This window comes from Hemitrygon akajei, chromosome 1 (assembly GCF_048418815.1).
Source record: "Hemitrygon akajei chromosome 1, sHemAka1.3, whole genome shotgun sequence".
Taxonomy (NCBI): Eukaryota; Metazoa; Chordata; class Chondrichthyes; order Myliobatiformes; family Dasyatidae; genus Hemitrygon; species Hemitrygon akajei.
In genome coordinates this window covers 89,674,908-89,696,495 of record NC_133124.1, presented here as the reverse complement: position 1 = coordinate 89,696,495, position 21,588 = coordinate 89,674,908, and the positions used below count along the sequence as shown (strand labels likewise).

The 21,588-nt window shown below is 38.8% G+C and overlaps 1 protein-coding gene across 1 annotated transcript in view; it reads left to right on the top strand.

The window, feature by feature from the left end:
• Positions 1-21,588, top strand: part of ago2 (argonaute RISC catalytic component 2) — a 125,779-nt gene that overhangs the window by 15,557 nt on the left and 88,634 nt on the right. Inside the window, exons 2-6 of the mRNA XM_073047679.1 lie at positions 5,838-6,027; positions 8,537-8,657; positions 10,629-10,810; positions 12,567-12,703; positions 20,573-20,707. Coding sequence (XP_072903780.1) covers positions 5,838-6,027; positions 8,537-8,657; positions 10,629-10,810; positions 12,567-12,703; positions 20,573-20,707 — 765 coding nt within the window. The remainder of the gene's footprint in view (positions 1-5,837; positions 6,028-8,536; positions 8,658-10,628; positions 10,811-12,566; positions 12,704-20,572; positions 20,708-21,588) is intronic.

The following is a 21,588-nucleotide window of genomic DNA, read 5'->3' as shown; positions in this document are numbered from 1 at the left end:
TGCATATCCACCATCAACCCTTTAAGTATCATTTGCCAGTCTATCTTAGCTAATTCACGTCTCATACCTTCAAAGTTACCCTTCTTTAAGTTCAGAACCTTAGTTTCTGAATTAACTATGTCACTCTCCATCTTAATGAAGAATTCCACCATATTATGGTCACTCTTACCCAAGGGGCCTCGCACGACAAGATTGCTAACGAACCCTTCCTCATTGCTCAGTACCCAATCTAGAATGGCCTGCTCTCTAGTTGGTTCCTCGACATGTTGGTTCAGAAAACCATCCCGTATACATTCCAAGAAATCCTCTTCCTCAGCACTCTTACCAATTTGGTTCACCCAATCTATATGTAGATTGAAGTCACCCATTATAACTACTGTTCCTTTTTTGCTCGCATTTCTAATTTCCTGTTTAATGCCATCCCTAACCTCAATACTACTGTTAGGTGGCCTGTACACAACTCCCACCAGCATTTTCTGCCCGTTAGTGTTATGCAGCTCTACCCATATCGATTCCACATCCTCCAGGCTAATGTCCTTCCTTTCTATTGCGTTAATCTCCTCTCTAACCAGCAATGCTACCCCACCTCCTTTTCTTTCCTGTCTATCCCTCCTCAATATTGAATATCCCTGGATGTTGAGCTCCCATCCTTGGTCACCCTGGAGCCATGTCTCTGTGATCCCAACTATATCATATTCATTAATAACTATCTGCACATTCAAATCATCCACCTTGTTACGAATGCTCCTCGCATTGACACACAAAGCCTTCAGGTTTGTTTTTACAACATTCTTAGCCCCTATACAATTATATTGAAAAGTGGCCCTTTTTGCTTCTTGCCCTGGATTTGCCTGCCTGCCACTTTTACTTTTCACCTTACTACTTTTTGCCTCTATCCTCATTTTACACCCCTCTGTCTCTCTGCAATTGTTCCCATCCCCCTGCCACATTAGTTTAAATCCTGAACAGCAGTAGCAAACGCTCCCCCTAGGACATTGGTTCCAGTCCAGCCCAGGTGCAGACCGTCCTGTTTATACCGGTCCCACCTCCCCCAGAACTGGTTCCAATGCCCCAGAAATTTGAATCCCTTCCCCTTGCACCATTTTTCAAGCCACGTATTCATCTGAAATATCCTCCTCTTTCTACTCTGACTAGCACGTGGCACTGGTAGTAATCCAGAGATTATTACTTTTGTGGTCCAACTTTTTAGTTTACTTTTTAGTTTTTAGATGAGGAATTTCTTTTGCCGTAGAGTGGTGAATCTGTGGAATTTGTTATCACCAGTGGCTGTGGAGGCGAAGTCAATGTGTATATTTAAGGCAGAGGTTGATAGGTTCTTCATTAGTCAGGACACAAAGGATTGCAGTGAGAAGGCAGGAGATTGGGCTGAGAGGGAGATGGATCAGCCATGATGAATTGGTGGAGCAGACTTGATGGGCCAAATGGTCTAATTCTGCTCCAATATCTTATGGTAGTGGCTATCGTGACTGTTACAGCTTGGGGCATTGGAGTTCTGGGTTCAATGCTGATGTCATCTGTAAGGAGTTTGTGCATCCTCCCTGTGAACTCTTGGATTGCCTCCAGATGCTTTGGTTTCCCCCCTAGTCCAAAGATGTTCCTGTTAGTGGGTTAATTGGTCATTGTAAATTGTCCCATAATTAGGCTTGGGTTAAATTGGTGAGTTGCTGGTGGCATGGCTTGAAGGGTCAGAAGGGACTATTCCACACTCTATCTATAAATAAATAAACAAACAAATATGCTGAACATATCCAGCCACTTGAAAGGAGAGATGGACTATCCATAGGTGGCCTTTTAGGAATTCCCTGGATGGAATTGTGGGGATAGGCTGCCTTTCGAGTAGAGAAATAAAAAGACCATAATATGTGGTTTAGTAAGATGAAACAAGAGAAAACCAAGAATAAATTTGAAGTAGTTTTGTAAACAAATTGTGGTTAAAATGTTTACACAGCATGAGTGTGTAGTTTCTTAGATCAGACAGTAATTTATCATTGTGTATAAGGCAAGACACTGGAAGGAGTAGCAGGTCTTTAAAATTTGATAAGGGCCACTGAAGAGTGCTGTTAATATAGATAATTGAGGCAGTGTGCAATGCTTGTTGCATATGCTTGCTCATAGCAGAGCTGTTTACTTGATCTTTAATAGTTGGTAAGTGTTACTTTTCTGGAGGACATTTTAACTTAGGAAAAAACATGTATGACATTTATTTAAAGCACATTCTAGGTTTTAGTTACAGTTTATGTGAAGAAGAAATAATTACAAATGGAAAGAGTCTCAAGGCAGAAAATGCAGATTTAAGCTGAAAAGCAAAATGACTAGTGGGGAGGTGAGAACATTTTTCTCATGGTGTGTTAAAATTTGCAATACCCTTCATGAAAAGGTGAGAGAAGCAGATTAATTTGTTAGTTTCAATAAGGAATTGGCTGTATGCATACATGAAACAGGCGTATAAGAACATAAACATAAGAACATAAGAGATAGGAGCAGGAGTAGGCCAATCAGCCCCTCAAGCCTGCTCCGCCATTCAACAAGATCATGGCTGATCCAATCTTAACTCTAGTTTTCACCGAATCCCACAAGGCAACAGTGCCAACCAACAGGGCACCATGCCGCCCATTTTATTTTATTATTCATCCAGCCCAAACCCATGTGATCACCCGGGGGAAAAAAAACCGAGTTGCCAATTGAGGAGAAAAAATCTGGAAAATTCCTCTCCGACCCATTCAGGCTATCGAAAACTGGTCCAGGAGATCACATGGCTGATCTAAACCTAGCCTCATGTCCACTTACCTGCTCGCTCACCGTATCCCCTAATGCCATTTTTATCCAGGAAAATGTCTATCTCCGTTTTGAATTTATTGAGTGTAGTAGCTTCCACAGCTCTCTGGGGCAGTAAATTCCACAGCCCCACCACCCTCTGAGTGAAGAAATTTCTCCGCAACTCAGTCCTGGAACGGCGTCCCCTTATTTTAAGATTATGCCCCCTAGTCCTAGTTTCACCCATCATTGGGAACATTCTCCCCGCATCCACCCGATCAAGCCCCTTCACAATCTTATATGTTTCAATAAGATCGCCTCTCATTCTTCAGAACTCCAATAAGTAGAGTCCCAATCTACTCAACCTCTCATCATACATCAACCCACCCATCCCCGGAATTAACCTAGTGAACCTTCTCTGCACTGCCTCGAGAGCCAGTATGTCCTTTCTTAAATATGGACACCAGAACTGCACGCAGTACTCCAGGTGTGGTCTCACCAATACCCGGTACAACTGCAGTAAGACCTCCCTGTTCTTATACTCCATCCCCCTAGCAATAAAAGCCAGCATTCCATTGGCCTTGACCACCTGCTGCACTTGCATACTAACTTTTTGTGTTTCCTGCACCAGGACCCCCAGATCCCTTTGCACAGAAGCACTTTCCAGTTTCTCTCCATTTAGATAATAACTTGCTCTATTATTTTTCCTGCCAAAGTGCAAGACCTCACACTTGTCAGTATTTCATCTGCCAAATGTCTGCCCAATCACTCAGCCTATCTATGTCCCCCTGCAGGGTTTCAGTGTCCTCCGCACTCATTACACTCCCTCCCATCTTTGTGTCATCAGCAAACTTCGATACGTTGCACTTAGTCCCTTTCTCCAAATCATTAATATAGATTGTAAAGAGTTGGGGTCCCAACACCGACCCCTGCGGAACACCACTAGTCACCAACTGCCAGTCTGAGAATAAACCATTTATCCCAACTCTCTGTTTTCTGTATGTGTTTGGGGAGATGCTGTGATAAATTTAAAAAGGAATGCAACATTTTAAATGGGGCTGACTGAGGCCAAGAGCATGAGCTCACAAGACTTCATTCTGTGTCCTGAAATTTTTTTTATTTTACAGCATCCAGATAATCCTCGATTAGAGTTAGTAGGATAACTGAATTGTACAGCATGGAATTGGACCCTTTGCCCACTGTCCATACTGACATTTTTGCCCATTTCAACTGATCCCATTTCCACACTTCAGGATCGTACCTTTCTGTTTCTTGTCTATTTAAGTGATACTCTCAATGCTTCTTAAAATGCAGTAATTTTGTGTGCTTTTGCCATCACCTCTGTCAGCATGTTCCAGGCTCAGCCATTTCCCCTCCACAGGGAAACTTACTCCACCATTTCGCCATTAAAACTCCTCACCAGAAATTTATGACCACTTGTTTTTGATATGTCTGGAATGAGAAGAAAACTTTGACCATCTGAAATTTACTAATCATTTCTTATATATTCACTAACAATATTAATATGTACCACAAACAGCAAAAGTCCTAACTGTGGTACACCACCAAACATCTTTCCACCAACTTCATCTCTGATCACCAGATTTTTGATTCTGTTAGCCAGCTTACTTTGGATCCTTATCAGAATCTGATCTATTATCACCGACATATGTTGTGAAATTTGTTGTTTTGCAGCAGCAGTACAGTGCAATACATAAAATATACAATAAATTCCAGTAAGAAATATATAAAAAATTAAATTAGTACTAAAAGGGATCAAAGATAGTGAGGTTGTGTTAATAGGTTTATTGTTTAGAAATCTAGTGGAGTAGAAGAATCTATGCTAAAAGTTGAGTCTGTTATATGGCTCCTGTACCACCCCTCTGATGGTAGTAATGAGAAGAGGGCATGCCCTGCACAGTGAAGGTCCTTAATGATGGATGCTGCCTTTTTGAGGCATCACCTTTTGAAGATGTCCACAATGATGTTGAGGCTAGTGTCCATGATGGAGCTGGCTGAGTTTACAACCCTCTGCAGTTTTTTCCAGTCTTGTGACCATAAGACATAGGAGCAGAATTAGGCAGCTTGGCCTATTAAGTCTGCTCCACCATTCCATCATGGCTGATTTATTATCCATCTCAATGCCATTCTCCTATCTTCTTCCAGTAACCATTGACACCCTTACTAATCAAGAGCATATCAACATCCATTTTAAATACAGCCAATGACTTGGCCTGTACAGTGTCTGTGGCAGTGATTACTACATTCCCAGCGTTAGTGTGGGTTATTAAATATTGACTCCAATATTGTTGGAGCTGTTAGATTTTCCACTTCTACCTTCAGCTTGGTTGAAATGGTTGAGTTGAACCAAAGGGCCTATTTCTGTACAACACACAAAATGCTGGAGGAAATCACCAGGTCAGGTAGGACAAACAGTCGGTATTTTGGGCGGAGACCTTGCATTCGGACAGGAAAGGAAGGGGGCAGAAACCAAAATAAAATGTGGGGGGGGGGGGACCCATAGTAAACCTGTGGCAATTTGGTGGAATCTCTGGTGACATACCAAATATCCTTAAGCTCCTGATGAAATATAGCAACAGGCGTGTCTTCTTCATAATTGCTTCAATATGCTGGTCCCAGATAGATCTTCAGAAATGTTGCCACCCAAGACCTTTTTTTCTCCTGCTTTGATCTTCTGGACCAGCCTATGAAATGCCTTCCCACTTGTGGGGGAATTGAAGATTCAAAGACCATGTTAGACCCCTTGCAACCTCCCTCGTTTCCAACAACATTCATTAAGTTAAATCTCATTCAGTCCTGGGGATTTATCCAACAGTGTCTCTTGCAAGACATGTAACACTTAATGCTTATGTGCCACTAGCTGTTATTGTATCCCTCCGTGAACTTGCTATCCTCCACATTCATGTCTTTTGTAAATACAAATGAGATTGGTTCAGTAAAAATTCAAGTGTTAAGTGTTTTGGTGTAAAAGGTAGAAATTGTTAATTTTGATTAATATATGGTAGCTCTTTTTAAGTTGTGCAATTCAATTTCTCATCTAGATCCATCTTCCTCAACACCACCAGTACAGACACTGACAACCTTCAAACCTCCTGCAAGACCTGATTTTGGCAGTATGGGTCGACCAATCAAGCTTCAGGCCAATTTCTTTGAGGTGGACATTCCAAAAATCGAAATCTATCATTATGATATAGATATAAAGCCTGACAAATGCCCAAGAAGAGTAAACAGGTATTGTGAAATAAAGTTGTTTAATATGCCAATTAAATTTTAACATGCTTCCAAAACATTGTCAACTCTTTGTTAGCCAATAATTTGGAGGCACGAGGTCGCTGGCAGACAGTTGATAGTATAGATATCAATTTAATCAGAAAATAGTCCTTTTCTAGAGGGGAGGAATAATAATAGCAATAACAAGAACATATTCTAACAGTTTTTGCAGAAAATGAGTAGAGAAACTTAGACAAGTTATGTATGAAGTCAGTCTCTGTGGCTTGAAGTAAATTCGTGCACTGGTTTGATTGGCAGATTGTTCTCATTCTGTTAGAATATAGTTGTCATTACTTGTAGCCTTTTTGAAACGGGCAGTTACTGCTTTCTTAATCTTTAGCCATTACTTTTACTGCCCATAGCAGCCCTACTAGATTCTTAGTTATTAAGTTGTCCATGTTTTAGCCTTTGAGTCAGTTGGAATGAAAATTGATTACTTTCATTAGCATGTGTGACGTGAAGGAGGAAGTCAATAGTCATCTCTCTCTGCTCTTTAACCTTGAGTGTAATGGGACTGAAATCTATTTTGGTTGGGATGGTAGGATGGCAGGAGAAATGAATAGCCAGTATAAAGGTGAAACCAGGTGAAGAAAGGGATAGTGGGCAGATGGAGCCAAGTAAGGGGAGAGCAGAGGTAGTGTTAGGCAAGAAGACGATAAATGGAGACAACAAAGGGATGCAGATTATGAAATCTGTTTAAAAAGGAAGGCAATATATGAAATCAGATATGAAGGAGATTATGGGGGTAAAGGACCCATTGTGCAGGTTTTGGACATTGGAAACCAGTTAGGACACATTTTTGGTAAGAAGAGCTAAGCATTAAGTTTTTCATTTTCAGGTAACCCACATCTCGTGTTCCTTTTCTCCTCATTTTGATCAACCCAGCTTCTTTCATCCTTTTGTCCCCTGCTGATTCCATCTGCCCATTATCCCTCCCTTATCTGGCTCTATATCACTTATTTTACAAATCAGATTCCAGAATATGTGGCCCCTTGTTGACTTCACTTATTACCTTCTAGCCTCAGTCTTTATCTGCACTGCCTTCCCCTCCAACCTAGCTCTTTTTGCCCATCATCCCACTACTCAGCTGATTCCACATATCAGTTGCCAGTTGCCAGTTCCTGCCTCATCCCTCCCCTGGATGAGGTTTATCCTGGCCATTTCTCTGTACACACTCAGTACTGAGGTAGTGTTTTGACCTAAAATACCAATTATCCCATTGCCTCCTTTAGCAGTTTGCTTTTTGCTCTGGATTGTAGCATTTGCAGTCTCTTGTAATTCCATATCTTCAAGGAACCCTGGGAAAACTGAAATCAGTGGGTTTCAAAGTGAAAACACTCCAGTGGTTAGAGTCATACACAAAAGTGATTGTAATTGTTGGTGGTCAGTCATCTCCACCCCAGGAAGGAATGAAGGAATTTTTTTTATCAATCTGCCAGTTTCAACTGCTTCAAGCAAGAACCTTTTCATTACAAGACCAGAAATGGAAAGTGATTGCTTGGGGTTCAATTATGTTTGTCCTTTGCAAATGAAGCATTTTGTGCTTTCACATAACAATTTTCAAGCTTGGGATAATAAGCATTTTGATAATGTAGCATTTTTGTCACTTTGTGTTAACAGCAGTAGGGCATTTCAAACAAAATTGACCAACAGTTGTCCCCTTGATCTTTAATGGTATCACCATTGATTGTTCCCTTGTTATATCTTAAAAGTCACTGACTCGAAACTTAATTGGGCAAGCTGCCGAAATGCCTAAAGGTCAGTTCAGAGGTTGGGTATCTTGCAACAAGTGACTTGCCTGCCACTCCACAGAACTCTCCCATGGTGTCCTGTTGCAAGTCAGAAATCTGATGCTATATTTTTAATTTGGCTAGGTGAGTGTAGCCTCAAAATACTGGAAGCTTGATGTTATCTAAGTCTGAACAAACTAAGTTTGACAAAAAATTGCAAATGTTGGAAATCTGAAACAAAAACAGAATGTTTGGACAATTGGGAAGCCCAGTGGAATATGTGATTGATTATATGTTTCAGGTTGAAGACAGTTTGTCAGAACTGAGAAAGAGAAAGGAGTTTGTTATAAATTGCAGAGAACCAGATAGGAAGAATGTATGGGACAGAGGATGGCTGTGGTTCAAGAGGGGGCTCACCAGCAATTTACCAGTAATACCTACATCCTTAAAAACAATTAAGTACAAGCTGCTTCAGATCAGCTGTGATCAATGTTCAGAAGTTGATACAGAGGAACATAATTATTGATAAACTCGTCGGTCCTGATGCAAAGTTTTGACTGGCACATCAGCAGTTAACCCTCTTCACCTAAATTTTTATTTGGTGCTATGTTTAATAATTCTCTTTTTTAGGAGCCATTTCATAACAGTGTGAGGGTACAAATTGAAAAGTTTATACTTGCATTGAGAATTTATTTAAAAAGTTGAATTGTGAAATAATTTTGGAACATTTTTATTTATAGGGAAATTGTGGAACACATGGTTCAGCATTTTAAAAATCAGATCTTTGGTGATAGAAAACCAGTGTTTGACGGAAGAAAGAATCTCTACACTGCTATGCCTCTTCCAATAGGGAGAGATAGGGTGAGTAAAGTTACCAGCTTCTGCTAAATGCTTGTTTATTAAGTCAGGTTAAGTGCTGCTTTTATCACAGTTATACAGCATGGAATCAGGCTGGTTGGACTGAAGATGCACCATCCAAACAATTCCATTTGCCAGAGTTTGGCCCAGGAGGTTTGAAAGATGTAGCATATAAGCATTCCATAGTGATACCCTTATAAACATGGTCTCTGTAGCTGGGAAGTGAGAGCCAGAAAGCAAGTAAAATTTGTGAACATCTTGAGGTAATGTGCATCAGAGGGAAAATTTCTTACAAAAGTGATACTTGAATTTTGAACGTAATTATATAAAAACAAGCTGTGTAAGGCTTTTGTTTTTTTTTAAAAGCCTTAGATTCTAATATGTATATATAACCAGATATGGGCTTGTATATTTGAAGTACTCAGCATGAAACAGAGCCGAAGTTTACTGTGGAACTCGAGAGCTGACAAAGGCACTATTTATGAATAAAAGATGTGCATAGTTTTATCTGGGTAATGTATTTGCAACAATTGGGTTGACTGAACTTGTTGGTTTGTATTTTTTCCAGAGAATTTTCGTTTCCTTAACCCACAGTTTTCTGGAAAAAAAAGTCCTGACCATGGATCTCAGCAAACCAGCTGCATTAAATAAAATATTGTGGCTTTCATTTCAAGGTAGCTGCCACCCCTTTTAGTAAACACTGTACTTTAAGCTAAAGGGCAGAGATTGTATTTTGGAGTTTGGCTAGCATGAATAATTTAGGAGAATTCGCTTATTATAAATTTTGCATTTTTGTTATTGAGAGGTTGATGTTTTGGCTATTCCTTCATTGACACTTGTCAGGCAATCTCAATGAAGAATTGATGGCTTCTATGCAGACTTGGATAGTATTGGACAATTGTATACCAATTGTTTTTTTAGGTGTTTGCTACATAAAATTGGCTAGTATGCTCATAGCTTCCATTTTTTTAATGTAATAAAAACAAAATTGTATTCAGACTGCAGCAAATATACAAGTGTGGCTTTTTCCAGATTTCATGAAATAGTTAAAACTGAATTGCTACAATTAAATCAATGCATTACTGTGCATAGATTTTGATTTGATGTAGCTGAGACCACAAATGTTAGCTATACCAACAACTTGCATTTAACACGCGATCTAGTAAAATGTTCCACGGTGTTTCATAGGAGCTTAAAAGCTAAACTTGATCCTAAGATACATAAAATATGCAAAAAAGCAGCTGAAGGTTTGTCTATCAATGAGAATCCATGGTGCATTCTGCCAAATCGAATTGGAGAAGTACAGATTTGGAGAGGAAAAATTAAAATTGAAACATAACCTATGTGAATGCCAGTGTTGGCTGACAAGCTCACATGCAGTAGTTGAATGGCTCTGAGTAACGATGTAGGTAGCAGAAGTAAGTGTTGGTTCATGGAAAGTGCAAGTCAGCAAGGCTGGCAGGTGTGCATTGCAATGCTGAATTTAGAGCTAACAAAGTTACTGCAAGTTTCAGTAGCATTCAACTTAAGATAAGACAGTGACAGCAATGGTACAGATGTAAGAGGTCGCTGGCATGTCTGAAGAGGATATAGCTAAGGAAGTTTTGAAAAAATATTTGCCATGATTACAAAATCGTGGGATAAAGTCAGGTAGAGAGAATTTTAGTTCGGTATGAGTTCCAGTACTCTCTTGGGATATGTTGGAGGTGTGCTGTTTGTTACATGTTACACTTTTCTCTAAATAGTTAATAAATTGTTCATTATTACTTACTGTTTTATGAATAAAACCATTTCATATGTTTACTTGTATTTTCTGTTTACTCCAGTTTATGAAATTTCCATGTAGATGTAATCTCAATATGTGTGTTGGTTACTATGACTAATGCTTTAAGTATTCTTGTTTATCCAAAAGATCTGGTTAATGTTTGTTGACTTACTGTTCCCTTTTTAATGTTTTGTTCTCCTTTTAAATAGGTGGAGCTAGAAGTGACTTTACCAGGTGAAGGAAAGGATAGAATTTTTAAGGTGGTGATAAAGTGGGTGGCATGTGTCAGCCTCCAAGCCTTGCATGATGCACTTTCAGGTCGACTCCCAGCAATTCCCTTTGAATCTATTCAAGCACTAGATGTAGTGATGAGACATCTGCCGTCCATGAGGTGAGGAAGAAATATCCAGTAACAAAAATTAGTATTTAGCTGATGTTTTGCTGGCATTTCTGTATGTTAAAGGAAATAATTGATGTAGAAACAGTCTATTGAAATTAACTGCTTTTGAAATTTCCTGATCTTTGCTACATTCTCACATAATGCTGAATTTTCAAATTAAAAAGAAAAATTTCAATTTCTTTTTGAAGGATTAATTACCACAGATTAATTAGAAAGGAAATATGGGAGGAAGCTTTTTGTACCTTGTCGTGCACTTGGTCACTTTAAAAGCAAATGTAATCAGTCTCTATTTCCTGAGGCATGATAATTGGCACAACATAATTGAGTTTACTCCATTAAATATATGAGTAGCTTATTCTGGTGCACATCTCTGAAGTTTCAAGTCTTCAGTTTATCAACACATACTTGCATTATGTCTCAGCCCGCTTTCTGAAGTTGATTATCTTAAAATGTATGATTATCATACATCTTTTTTGGCATGACAGTGGAAATTTGAAAACAATGGATTTGATGGTATAATTGATTTTTTTTTGTATTTTTAGCCACCCCTGTATCGTGAGTAATGAGTCAATTAACATTCAAGGTTTGTTTTTCAACATTTGACAATTTTAGGTCACTTAATGGGTGAGCCTGAAAAAGATAATTTTTGGTATTCGTCCTTGCTTACCTAGTTAGTAGGCTGTTTTGATATATCAAGATCTTTGGAAGTTTTGTCATGTTTTGGAGCAGAAAATACTCCAGCTGGTCATGCACGATTTCTAAAGCACAGTTAGTTTGTTTTACACATAGTTTTTCTCCTTGATGTGTTTGTTCTTTCTTGCCATTTATTTGTCGAATTGCAGCATCTTACTTTTATCATTGATTCAGATGAAATCTCCAGCTGAGCTCTTTTATGAGCTTAGCTATCTTATGGTCATCACAAATTGTATTACTTTGCACCGGTTTTGAGATTCTTGGTAATGTGGATAACTTTGAGTGTTGTATATGTCCCCATCAGGAATTGTACCAGATTTTCTTATTTTGAAACCTTTCACTTTTTAACCTTCCTTCACAATTTACTAATGATTAAAATAAAGCGCTAGTGTGTATTCAGCAATGGGCATCCATATTCTGTGATTGTTTATAAGCGTGAGTTCAAAATTAAAATCTGTCTTTATTGCAGTATATGTTAATATAAGAATCATTATTGCATCCAAAAGTTCCAACTTCTATGCAGATACAATTACTTTTTAAAAATAGTGATGAATTACTGAGGGTGCTGAGAGTTCAGTATATCAAATTCACTATGCAGCCATTTGGAAATAATTGTGGATCTGAATCAAGTTGTTAGTGACGTTTTTACAATGAAGATTTTCTTTTGATGTGTTATTGATAGCATGTGACACAATCTGATTAATGAGTATCTCTATAATAACACTTTGGTCTGCCTAGCTGATGTAGCTGAGGAAAGATGGGCATAGTGTCTTGGAATGATTCTTTTGATTTTCTCACCACCACAACCCTCCTCCACTCTACTTCAGTATTCTAGAATTAATATTGGTATTGTACAGTACTGCAACTTTTGCTCCTTTGAAACTGATGAAAAGGAAAATGTGTATTTCTTACATTAACTTCTCATCAGTATTTGAGAGATTGTGAGAATGCACCACTTATTTTGAAAAAGGTGCTGCAAAGATGTCTTTATAAATTAATTATATAGTTGCACAATGATTACATTCTATCCAGTTAAAGCATTTGTTTTTAACAGGTACACTCCAGTAGGCCGTTCATTCTTCACACCATCAGAGGGATGCTCCAATCCATTGGGTGGGGGCAGGGAAGTCTGGTTTGGATTTCATCAGTCAGTCAGGCCGTCATTATGGAAAATGATGCTTAATATTGATGGTAGGTTTCAGAGTTTAGCATCTTGCACTAATTGATTCTTTTTTGTTCCAATGTATTCAGTTTTAAAGTGTCTCCCTTTTTGTTTTCAATTCAAGGGCTTTGCATGATATGTGGGAAAAAATCGTGGATTACAGTTTGTGGTGGGATGAGGCTGGAGTAAGAAAAATAATGATAAGACTTATCAAAAAAAAACTTTGAGGCGCATTAACTCGATAATTTTCTGTAAAATGAGATAAGAAGCCTGTTTCAATTTGCTTGTTTCTTCCCTTAAAAAGAAACTTGTGTACACTTAGGCCTTGAGCCTCCACAATGGCAGTAAGGTAATGAAGGGAAACTGTACAATATATTAAATCCCTATTCTGAAAGGACATTCTTCTGGTCTGAGGCTGTGCCTTCTGGTCCTAGATTCACTCACTATAGGAAACATCCTCTCCACATCCACGCTACCAGGCCTTTCAATATTTGATAGGTTTCACTGAGATTTCTCTCTTCTCTCCCCCCACCCCCAATTCCTCTAAACTCCAGTGAGTGCAGGCACAGACCCATAAAACGCTCCTCATATGTTAACCCTTTCATTCCTGGAATAATTCTCATGAACTTCCTCTGTACATGCTCCAATGATGGTACATCCTTTTGTCAGGTAGTAGCCCAAAGTTTTTCACAATACTCCATGTGCTGTCTGACCAACACCTTATAAAGCCTCAGCGTTATATCGTTGCTTTTGTATTTTAGTCCCCTTGAAATGAATGCTAACATTATATTTGCTTTCCTTACCACCTATTCAACATGCATGTCTAACCTTTAGGGAATCCTGCACAAGGAATCCAATGTCCCTTTGCACCTCGGATTTCTGAATTTTCTCTCCATTTAGAAAATAGTATACACTTCCCTACACAGTAATCCATCTGCCACTTCTTTACCCATCCTAATTTTTCTGTCCTTATGCAGACTCCCTGCTTCCTCAGCACTGCCTGCCCCTCCACCTATCTTTGTGTCATCCATAAACTTGGTCACAAAGCCATCAATTCTGTCATTCAAATTATTGACATATAATGTAAAAAAAAAACTGTCCCAAAACCGACCCCTGTGGAACACAATTATCATGGGCAGCCAACCAGAAAAAGCCCCTATTAATCCCCACTCTTTGCTTCCTGCCATTCAGCCAATCTTTTATCAATCTTTCCTGTAATACCATAGGTTCTTAGCTTAAAATCCAATTAGTAACATCTACTGACTCTCCTGTTACGAACCCCGTAACTGGGTCACTTACCAGCAAAGATAGAGAGGTCCGTTGAAGTCTGATGGTACTATTTCTAACAGCATTTATTGATAAAAATACACAAAAATAATATCAATGCAAACATACAGATAATGTATGTCGTCAATACTAAATCTAAAAGCACGGGTATAATAATAATCAATAAGAAATAGCTCCATCGTTGTCTAGGGGATAATGTATTGTCCGATGGAAATATAAAAGTCACTCAAGTTCATTCAAGCTGCAGGCTGCAGCCTTTTGTTGGAGTCAAGAGAGAGAGTTTAAAACTTGCCCATTCCTTTTATGATGTCAATTCTTCGAGAGTCGTTGGGGCTGATTTCTCCTTTGTTTTAGCTAAAGCCGTTCTTCCGTGGTAAGGCCCACCAATTCAGAGGCAAATGGAAAAGGACGCACGTGGGCTTTCCACCGGCTTTCGCTATTACGCTGTTACAGGATTTCTAGCGTTTCTTCTGGTGCGTCTGAAGGGGCCGTTCCCCAGACCCTCTTTTATCCCCACTCACGGAGTCTCAGATGTCAATCAGGGTGGAATGATGCCATCCCCCAACCAGCCCACGTTTCCTGAGGGATTCCACGAAGCACAGTACTCAATACACAATTTTGTCTCCAAGAGACAATGGCCGCTTCCCATTGCTTTGTATCGCTGAGGGCCAGGACATTTCAAACCCCTTTGTGGATTCTGCATGTCTTTCTCTCATTTCCTGGGTCTCCTGACCCGAATCAATAGCGATCTTGCGATTCTCACAAAGGAGTGGGCTACTTTCAACCCTTCGGCCCCTCAGAGTTGGGGCGCAGGCGTAACACTCCTTTGTCTATCCTGTCTGTTATTTTAAAAAATATTCCAACAGATTTGTTGGGTAAGGTTTCCCCTTGCCTGACAAGAAGCCTATTTTATCATGTGTTTCCAAGTACCTTGAAACTTCATCTTTAACAATGGACTCCAGCATTTTCCCAATGACTGAATTCATGCTAACTGGCCTATAAATTCCTGACTTTTGCCTCCTTCCTTCTTGAAGAATGAGGTGTCATATTTGCGATTTTCCAGTACTCCAGAACCATTCCAAAATTTACTAATTTGTGAAAGATCATTACTAATGCCTCCACAATCTGTTCAGTTGCCTTTTAGAACCCTGAGGTGTATTCATCTGGTCCAGATGACTTATCTATCTTAAGACCTTTCAGCTTCCCAACCACCTTCTCCTTAGTACAGGTTGAGTACCCTTATCCAAAATGCTTGGGGCCAGAAGTGTTTTGGATTTTAATTTTTTTGGGATTTTGCCATGTATAATGTGATAGCTTGGGATTGCCATAATTTCTGGCTCTGAATTTATGCGCTACTTCTAAGCAGTTTTTGACTTGCCCTTGTTCCTTACACGTGTACTTAACAGTAAAAATTATTAAATACCATTAATATAATGAAGGCGCAATGTGTACAGGGTAACAAAAGCAGCATCAGATGAATACCTGAATCAACTGTTCAACAGCAACAAACACCAGCCTATCAGTCACCACCTGTGATGTTGTGGTTTGATTAAAAGGTTACAGTACACTGTATTTGTTTTTTTTCTACTTTGGGTTTATGTAAAGTATAACAATTTGCATTGTAGACTTATTCTGGTGTTAGATTTCGTCAGTGATGCTTTAAAAAATTTAATGCCATTATTTAAGTTATAGAAACAATCAGCATTTTAGACTTGTTCTGGTGCTAGATTTTGTGATCAGCAGATGCTTTCAAAATTTAATGCCATGCCCTTTCTTAAATTTCTGCAACCAGCCTGCTGAATATTCATATTTACCTTCAATTTTTAGTTCGCCATGTTAAATCTTTGCTTGTTTCTTGATCAGCATATAGTCAAGTGCCATATGTTCATTCCAAAGCCGATGATACCTGATCGAGATCTTCAGTTTTTGCTTTATACAGTGTTTTATCTATTTTTCATTAACTTCTGTTCATGATATATGTGAGACCACTTCTTTTTAGTGTCTGGTTCACAGAGGCCTGTGCATTGCCTGGGAACCCTCCCAACGTCTTGTGGAATTCACCATTTGCGACGTCATGTCAGTGCTTTAAAAAATCAGATTTTGGAAGTTTTTGGATTTTTGAATTTCGGATAAAGAGTACTCAGCCTGTAATAGCAACTACAGTCCTGCCCCATGACACTCTTGAATTTCTTGCATACTGCTGTTGTCTTTCTGATGTAAAATTATTATTTATTTGTCTCTCTCTCTCTCTCTCTCTCTCTCTCTCTCTCCCTCCTATTCAGCTTTTACTGCCTTTTCTGCATCATTTTCCAGTGATCTGATATCCACTGTTGCCTCCTTTTTTACTCTTTATATATCTGGGGGTGGGGGGGAACCTTTTGGTATCTTCTTGTACAGTACTGGTGAACTTGCCCTCATATTTCATCTTTTTTCTCCTTACTGCTTTTTAAGCTTCCTTCTGTTGGTTTCTGAAAGCTTCCCAATACTCTATCTTCATGCTAACTTTTGCTAGGTTGTATGCCCTCTTTTGCTTTTGTTGTTTTTGACTTTCCTTGTCAGCCATGATTGTGTCATGTTGCTCTTAGAGTACTACAACACACACAAAATGCTGGAGAAACTCAGTAGGCAAGGCAGTATCGATGGAAAAAAAAATACAGCTAATGTTTTGGACAGAGACCCTTTGGTAGGACTGGAGAAAAAAGAATGAGTAGATTTTAAAGGTGGGGGAGGGGAGAGAAACACAAGGTGATACATAGCTGTAGTAGTGGGTCTGGGTAAGCACATGGTTGAAGAGTCGGAGAGCAGCAGAGATCACGGGGAGCAGTGAGAGAGGGTTTAGAATACCGCTACTTCTTTGAGATATAGCTATCCTGCGCCTTCTGAATTGCTTTCAGAAACCCCAGCCAATGCAATTCTGTTGTCAGGCCTACTAGTGTCCCCTTTGAATCAACTTTGGCCAGCTCCTGTTTCATGTCTTTGTAATTCCTTCTCCACTGTAATACTGATACATCTGACTTTAGCTTCTCCCTCTAAAACTGCAGGGTGAACTCTAATCATGTTATGATAGTTGATTCCTATACTTTGAGCTCCTTAATCAAATCTGGTTCTTCACACAACACCCAGTCCAGAATTGCCTTTTCCCTGGTGGACTCCTCTCTAAGCCGTTCTAAAGAGCAATCTTGTAGGCATTCTACAAATGACTCTTGGGGTCCAGCACCAACTTGATTTTTCCCTGTCTATCTGCATAATGAAATCCCTCATGATCATTGTTCCATTGCCCATTTTATTACAGCTTTTTTACCTCTCATTGTAATTTGTACCCTACATCCTGGCTACTGTATATAACTTTCAGGTAGGATCTTCATACCCTTGCAGTTTCTTAACTCCATTCATAAAATGCTCATGTGGTCATTTTCTGAATTGCAGGGGATGCAGCCGAGCCCATACAATTTTTCTTGCAAGACAAGCTGTCAGTTTCAAATCAATGTAATAAACTTAGAAATTGTTTTCAAAGAATTAACACCTTTCCTCAGATAACAAGACTGATTCTGCATAGAATACTCCAGAACTAAAGTGACCTATTTTATAACCTCCTAACATCCTCTTCACAAATTACTTTTCAGTTTCTTTTTTGTATCATCACAGTTTAGCAGCCTTGCCTTTAGAGCTTCCACCCTTGTCACTTATGTAAATTGTAAAAGGTTAAAGCACACTAACACCAATTTCTTGTGGTAAACCATGTGTTATATTTTTCCAATCAGAAAGACCATTTTGATTTAAGATTTCCGCTTATCAAGACTGGAATCTTACCAACACTGAAATCTCCTGTACCATTGTGCTTTTATTTTCCACAGTAACTTATGATAAAGTAGCTTATCAAATCCTGTGAGGAAATCTGCATAAGGTACATCCACTAGTTATCCTTTATCCACACATACGTCCCTTAAATGAACTTTAATGAAATGGTCAAACATAATTAAAGTTACAGAAAAAAACAGGTTTGCTGTACTTGAAATTTTGCTGTTAGCTACTGTAATGTTAATAGCTGTTTGTTTTCCAAACGGTGGGTGTTAAGCTAACAGGCTTGTAGTTTCCTTCTTTCCATCTCTTGTGTTTGAATAGATGGAGTGAATTTATTATTTCTCAATCTGATGCAACTTTTCCTGATTTAGACAATTTTGTAAAATTAGATCAAGGCATCAACAACAGTCACTATTTTTAAGATCATAGGATGATGCCCGTTAGGATCTGGAGACTTGTCAGCTTGTTGAGCCAACAATTTAGTCAGTAGCGTATCCCTGATGATTACTTTCTTTTAAGTTTCCTGTTTGGTTTTAAGTTTACAGCAGTTTAGAACATGGAACAGTACAGGCCCTTCGGCCCTCAATGTTGTGCTGACCTCTACCCCAAGATCAATCTAATGCCTCCCTCTCACATAGCCCTCCATATTTCGTTCATCCAAGTTCCTATCTAAGAATCTCTTAAATGTCCCTAATGTATGTGCGTCTACCACCAGCCCTGACAGAGTGTTCTGTGTCTGTGTGTGGTGTGTGTGTGTGTTTCAATCACTTTAAAATTATGCTGTTTCGTATCAGCTATTTCCTATCAAGCATTTCCTCCTCTCTCGATTTGGCCCACGGGTGTGGATCACTGTTTATTTATTCTCCGTCCTGACTAGATGTTCTGCATCACTTGTTAACCATGGTTCATTCACCCTACAATCCTCTTTCTGCCTCACTGGGACAAACCTATCCAGAACCCCATATAAGTGCTCCCTCAACACTCTCATATTTCCATTGTGCATTTCTTTGAGTACATTTGTTGCCAATTTACACTCTCAAGTTCCTGCCTAATAGCATCATAATTCACCCTCTCCAATTAATATTTTTCCATACCATCTGTTCCGATCCCTGTCCAAGGTTGTGATAAAGTTCAGAGGGTTGTTCTCACTGTCTCTGAAATGCACACCCAGCGAGAGATCTGACCAAGTTCATTGCTTAGTACTAGATTCAATGTGGCTTCTCCTAATCACCCTGTCCAGATATTGTGTCATGAATCCTTCCTGGCACGCCTAACAAATTCTGCTCCATCTGAATCTTTTGCACGAAGGAGGTGCCAATCAATGTTAAGGAAGTTGAAGTCATCCATGACCCCAACCCTCTTAGTTTTGTGCATCCAAAATCTGTCCCTTGATCTGCTCCTCAATGTCTCTGGTGCTATTGAGGATCTATAGAATAATTCCAGTAGAGTGATTGCTTCCTTCCTGTGTCTGATGTCCACACTAACTCAGTAGGTAATTCCTCCACAATATCTTCCCTTCTGGCAACTTGATAGTATTTGTGATTAGAAATGCCACTCCCCCACTTCTTTTACCTCCCTTTGTCTCTTTAGAAGCGTCTAAACTCCAGGATATTCAACAGCCATTTCTACCCTTGTGACAGGGTATTACTTCTAGGATATTAACTCTATCCTTAATATTGAAGGCTGATATCAAATACAGGTTTAAGTCATCTGGCATGTCCTTGCTTTCCATTACAAATTCTCCAAACTGTTTCCGTAAGTCCAGAACTCAATGTTAAACTTTAATCATGTATTAAATCTCTTCCATTCATGTCCCCATCCCTTTTTTAATGTTGCTTAATATACTTACTATTTTCTTCAACTAGAATATGAACATTGGGGCATCCCAGATCACAATTATGTGATTTTACTGGTTATAACCATTCCCAAACTTAATTAACCACTGACCCAAATTGCTGAATATATCTTGATGAAATCTTGGTTCAAGATGCATGAAAACAGTTTCTATCGACTACCTATCATCGGAGAGTTAATCATACTCCTGTTAAAGCTTGTACGGACTAACCTTTCTGTATCTGCAGATTTGTTGAACTTTTGTTATATTGAATATTGATTACGTATTATAATTAGTTGACCCTCTTCTGGCTTTCCTGGTTTGGCATTCATTTTTGTGGTTTCTAATCATAGTTTCCTAGCTGTTAAAATTCATTCTTACAAACTATTTGTCAATGTATGAAATGCATTCAGTTGCTAGACTTTTAATCATTCATTTTAAACATCCAGTTTTTCTTGTGGAGAGAAAAAAACTTTTTCAGATAAGACAGAACAGAGTTCCCCTTATCCTTGCATTTAATGAAGAGCCTTCATTATTCAGCGTAGCATCCTTTGTCATTTTGGCCAGCTATAAAGATCCCACTGCTAATCCTATGTTCTCTTCCCTATCTCTTTTTACCTTCCACAGGAATACTCCCTTTGACTCCCTAGTCTTCTCATTGCCCCTCATCCTCCTTTGCACTTAACTCTTGCCCCTTTCTTACCACTCCCTTCCCTTTGTGCTGGCCATCTTGCCTCTCCACTCTTAGTCCTGGTGCAGGGTTTCAATCCAAAATGTCGAAAGTTTTTCCACAGATACTGCATGACTGCTGAGTTTCTGCAGCACATTGATTCTTGCTCCAGTTTCTAGTATCTGCAGTCTCATGTTTCCATTTAATTTTCTTCTGTTTAATAGCTTGTTAACTTAAGATTAAATATTTAAATTAGCACAAGAATGAATATTACTAAAACTTAAGAAAATTTTTCTTTGATTTTAGTGTCTGCTACAGCATTTTACAAGGCACAACCTGTGATTGAATTCATGTGTGAAGTTTTGGATTTTAAAAATATTGAAGAACAGCAGAAACCATTAACTGACTCCCAGAGAGTAAAATTCACCAAGGAAATAAAAGGTATTGTAAAAACTAAATAAGAATTACAGTTTAACACAGTTCAAATTTTTTATACTGTTAAAATTAATGGCAGAAAATTAGATGTAAATTTGAGTTAGTGTCTCAGTTTAAGGATATAATTACGTAATCCAGCTCTGAGCAATCACAGAAGTTAAAGCATGGAAAACTGTTCAACTAAATGCATGAGATTCACTAATTTACAAATAGGTACTTGAAGGAATGATTATAAGAACTGTACGATTATCTTATACACTTGATGCTGTTCAATAATGTTCTTTAAAGAAAAGAATTTGCTATTCTTAACCAATGTTTGTCTAGTCCCACATTACACACTTGGTTCTCAGGATAAATGTAGTTGGATATTAAATGTTACTTTATAGCAGAACAGCCCAAGCACCAAATCAAATTTATAAAATGTTACGAACCCCGTAACTGGGTCACTTACCAGCAAAGATAGAGAGGTCCGTTGAAGTCTGATGGTACTATTTTTAACAGTATTTATTGATAAAAATACACAAAAATAATATAAATGCAAACATACAGATAATATACGTCGTCAATACTAAATCTAAAAGTGCGGGTATAATAATAATCAATAAGAAATTAGCTCTATCGTTGTCTCGGGGATAATGTATTGTCCGATGGAAATATAAAAGTCACACAGTTCATTCAAGCTGCAGCCTTTGGTTGGAGTCAAGAGAGAGATTTTTAGAAACTTGCCAGCTTTTCCTTTTTATGATTTCGATCCTTCGAGAGTTCCGTTGGTGTGGCCTCTCCTTTAGCTAAAGCCGTTCTTCCGTGGCGAGCCGGCCAATTCCCAGGCAAGGGAAAAGGACGCATGCGAGCCCCACCGGCTGTCGCTATTAAATGCTGTCACGGGA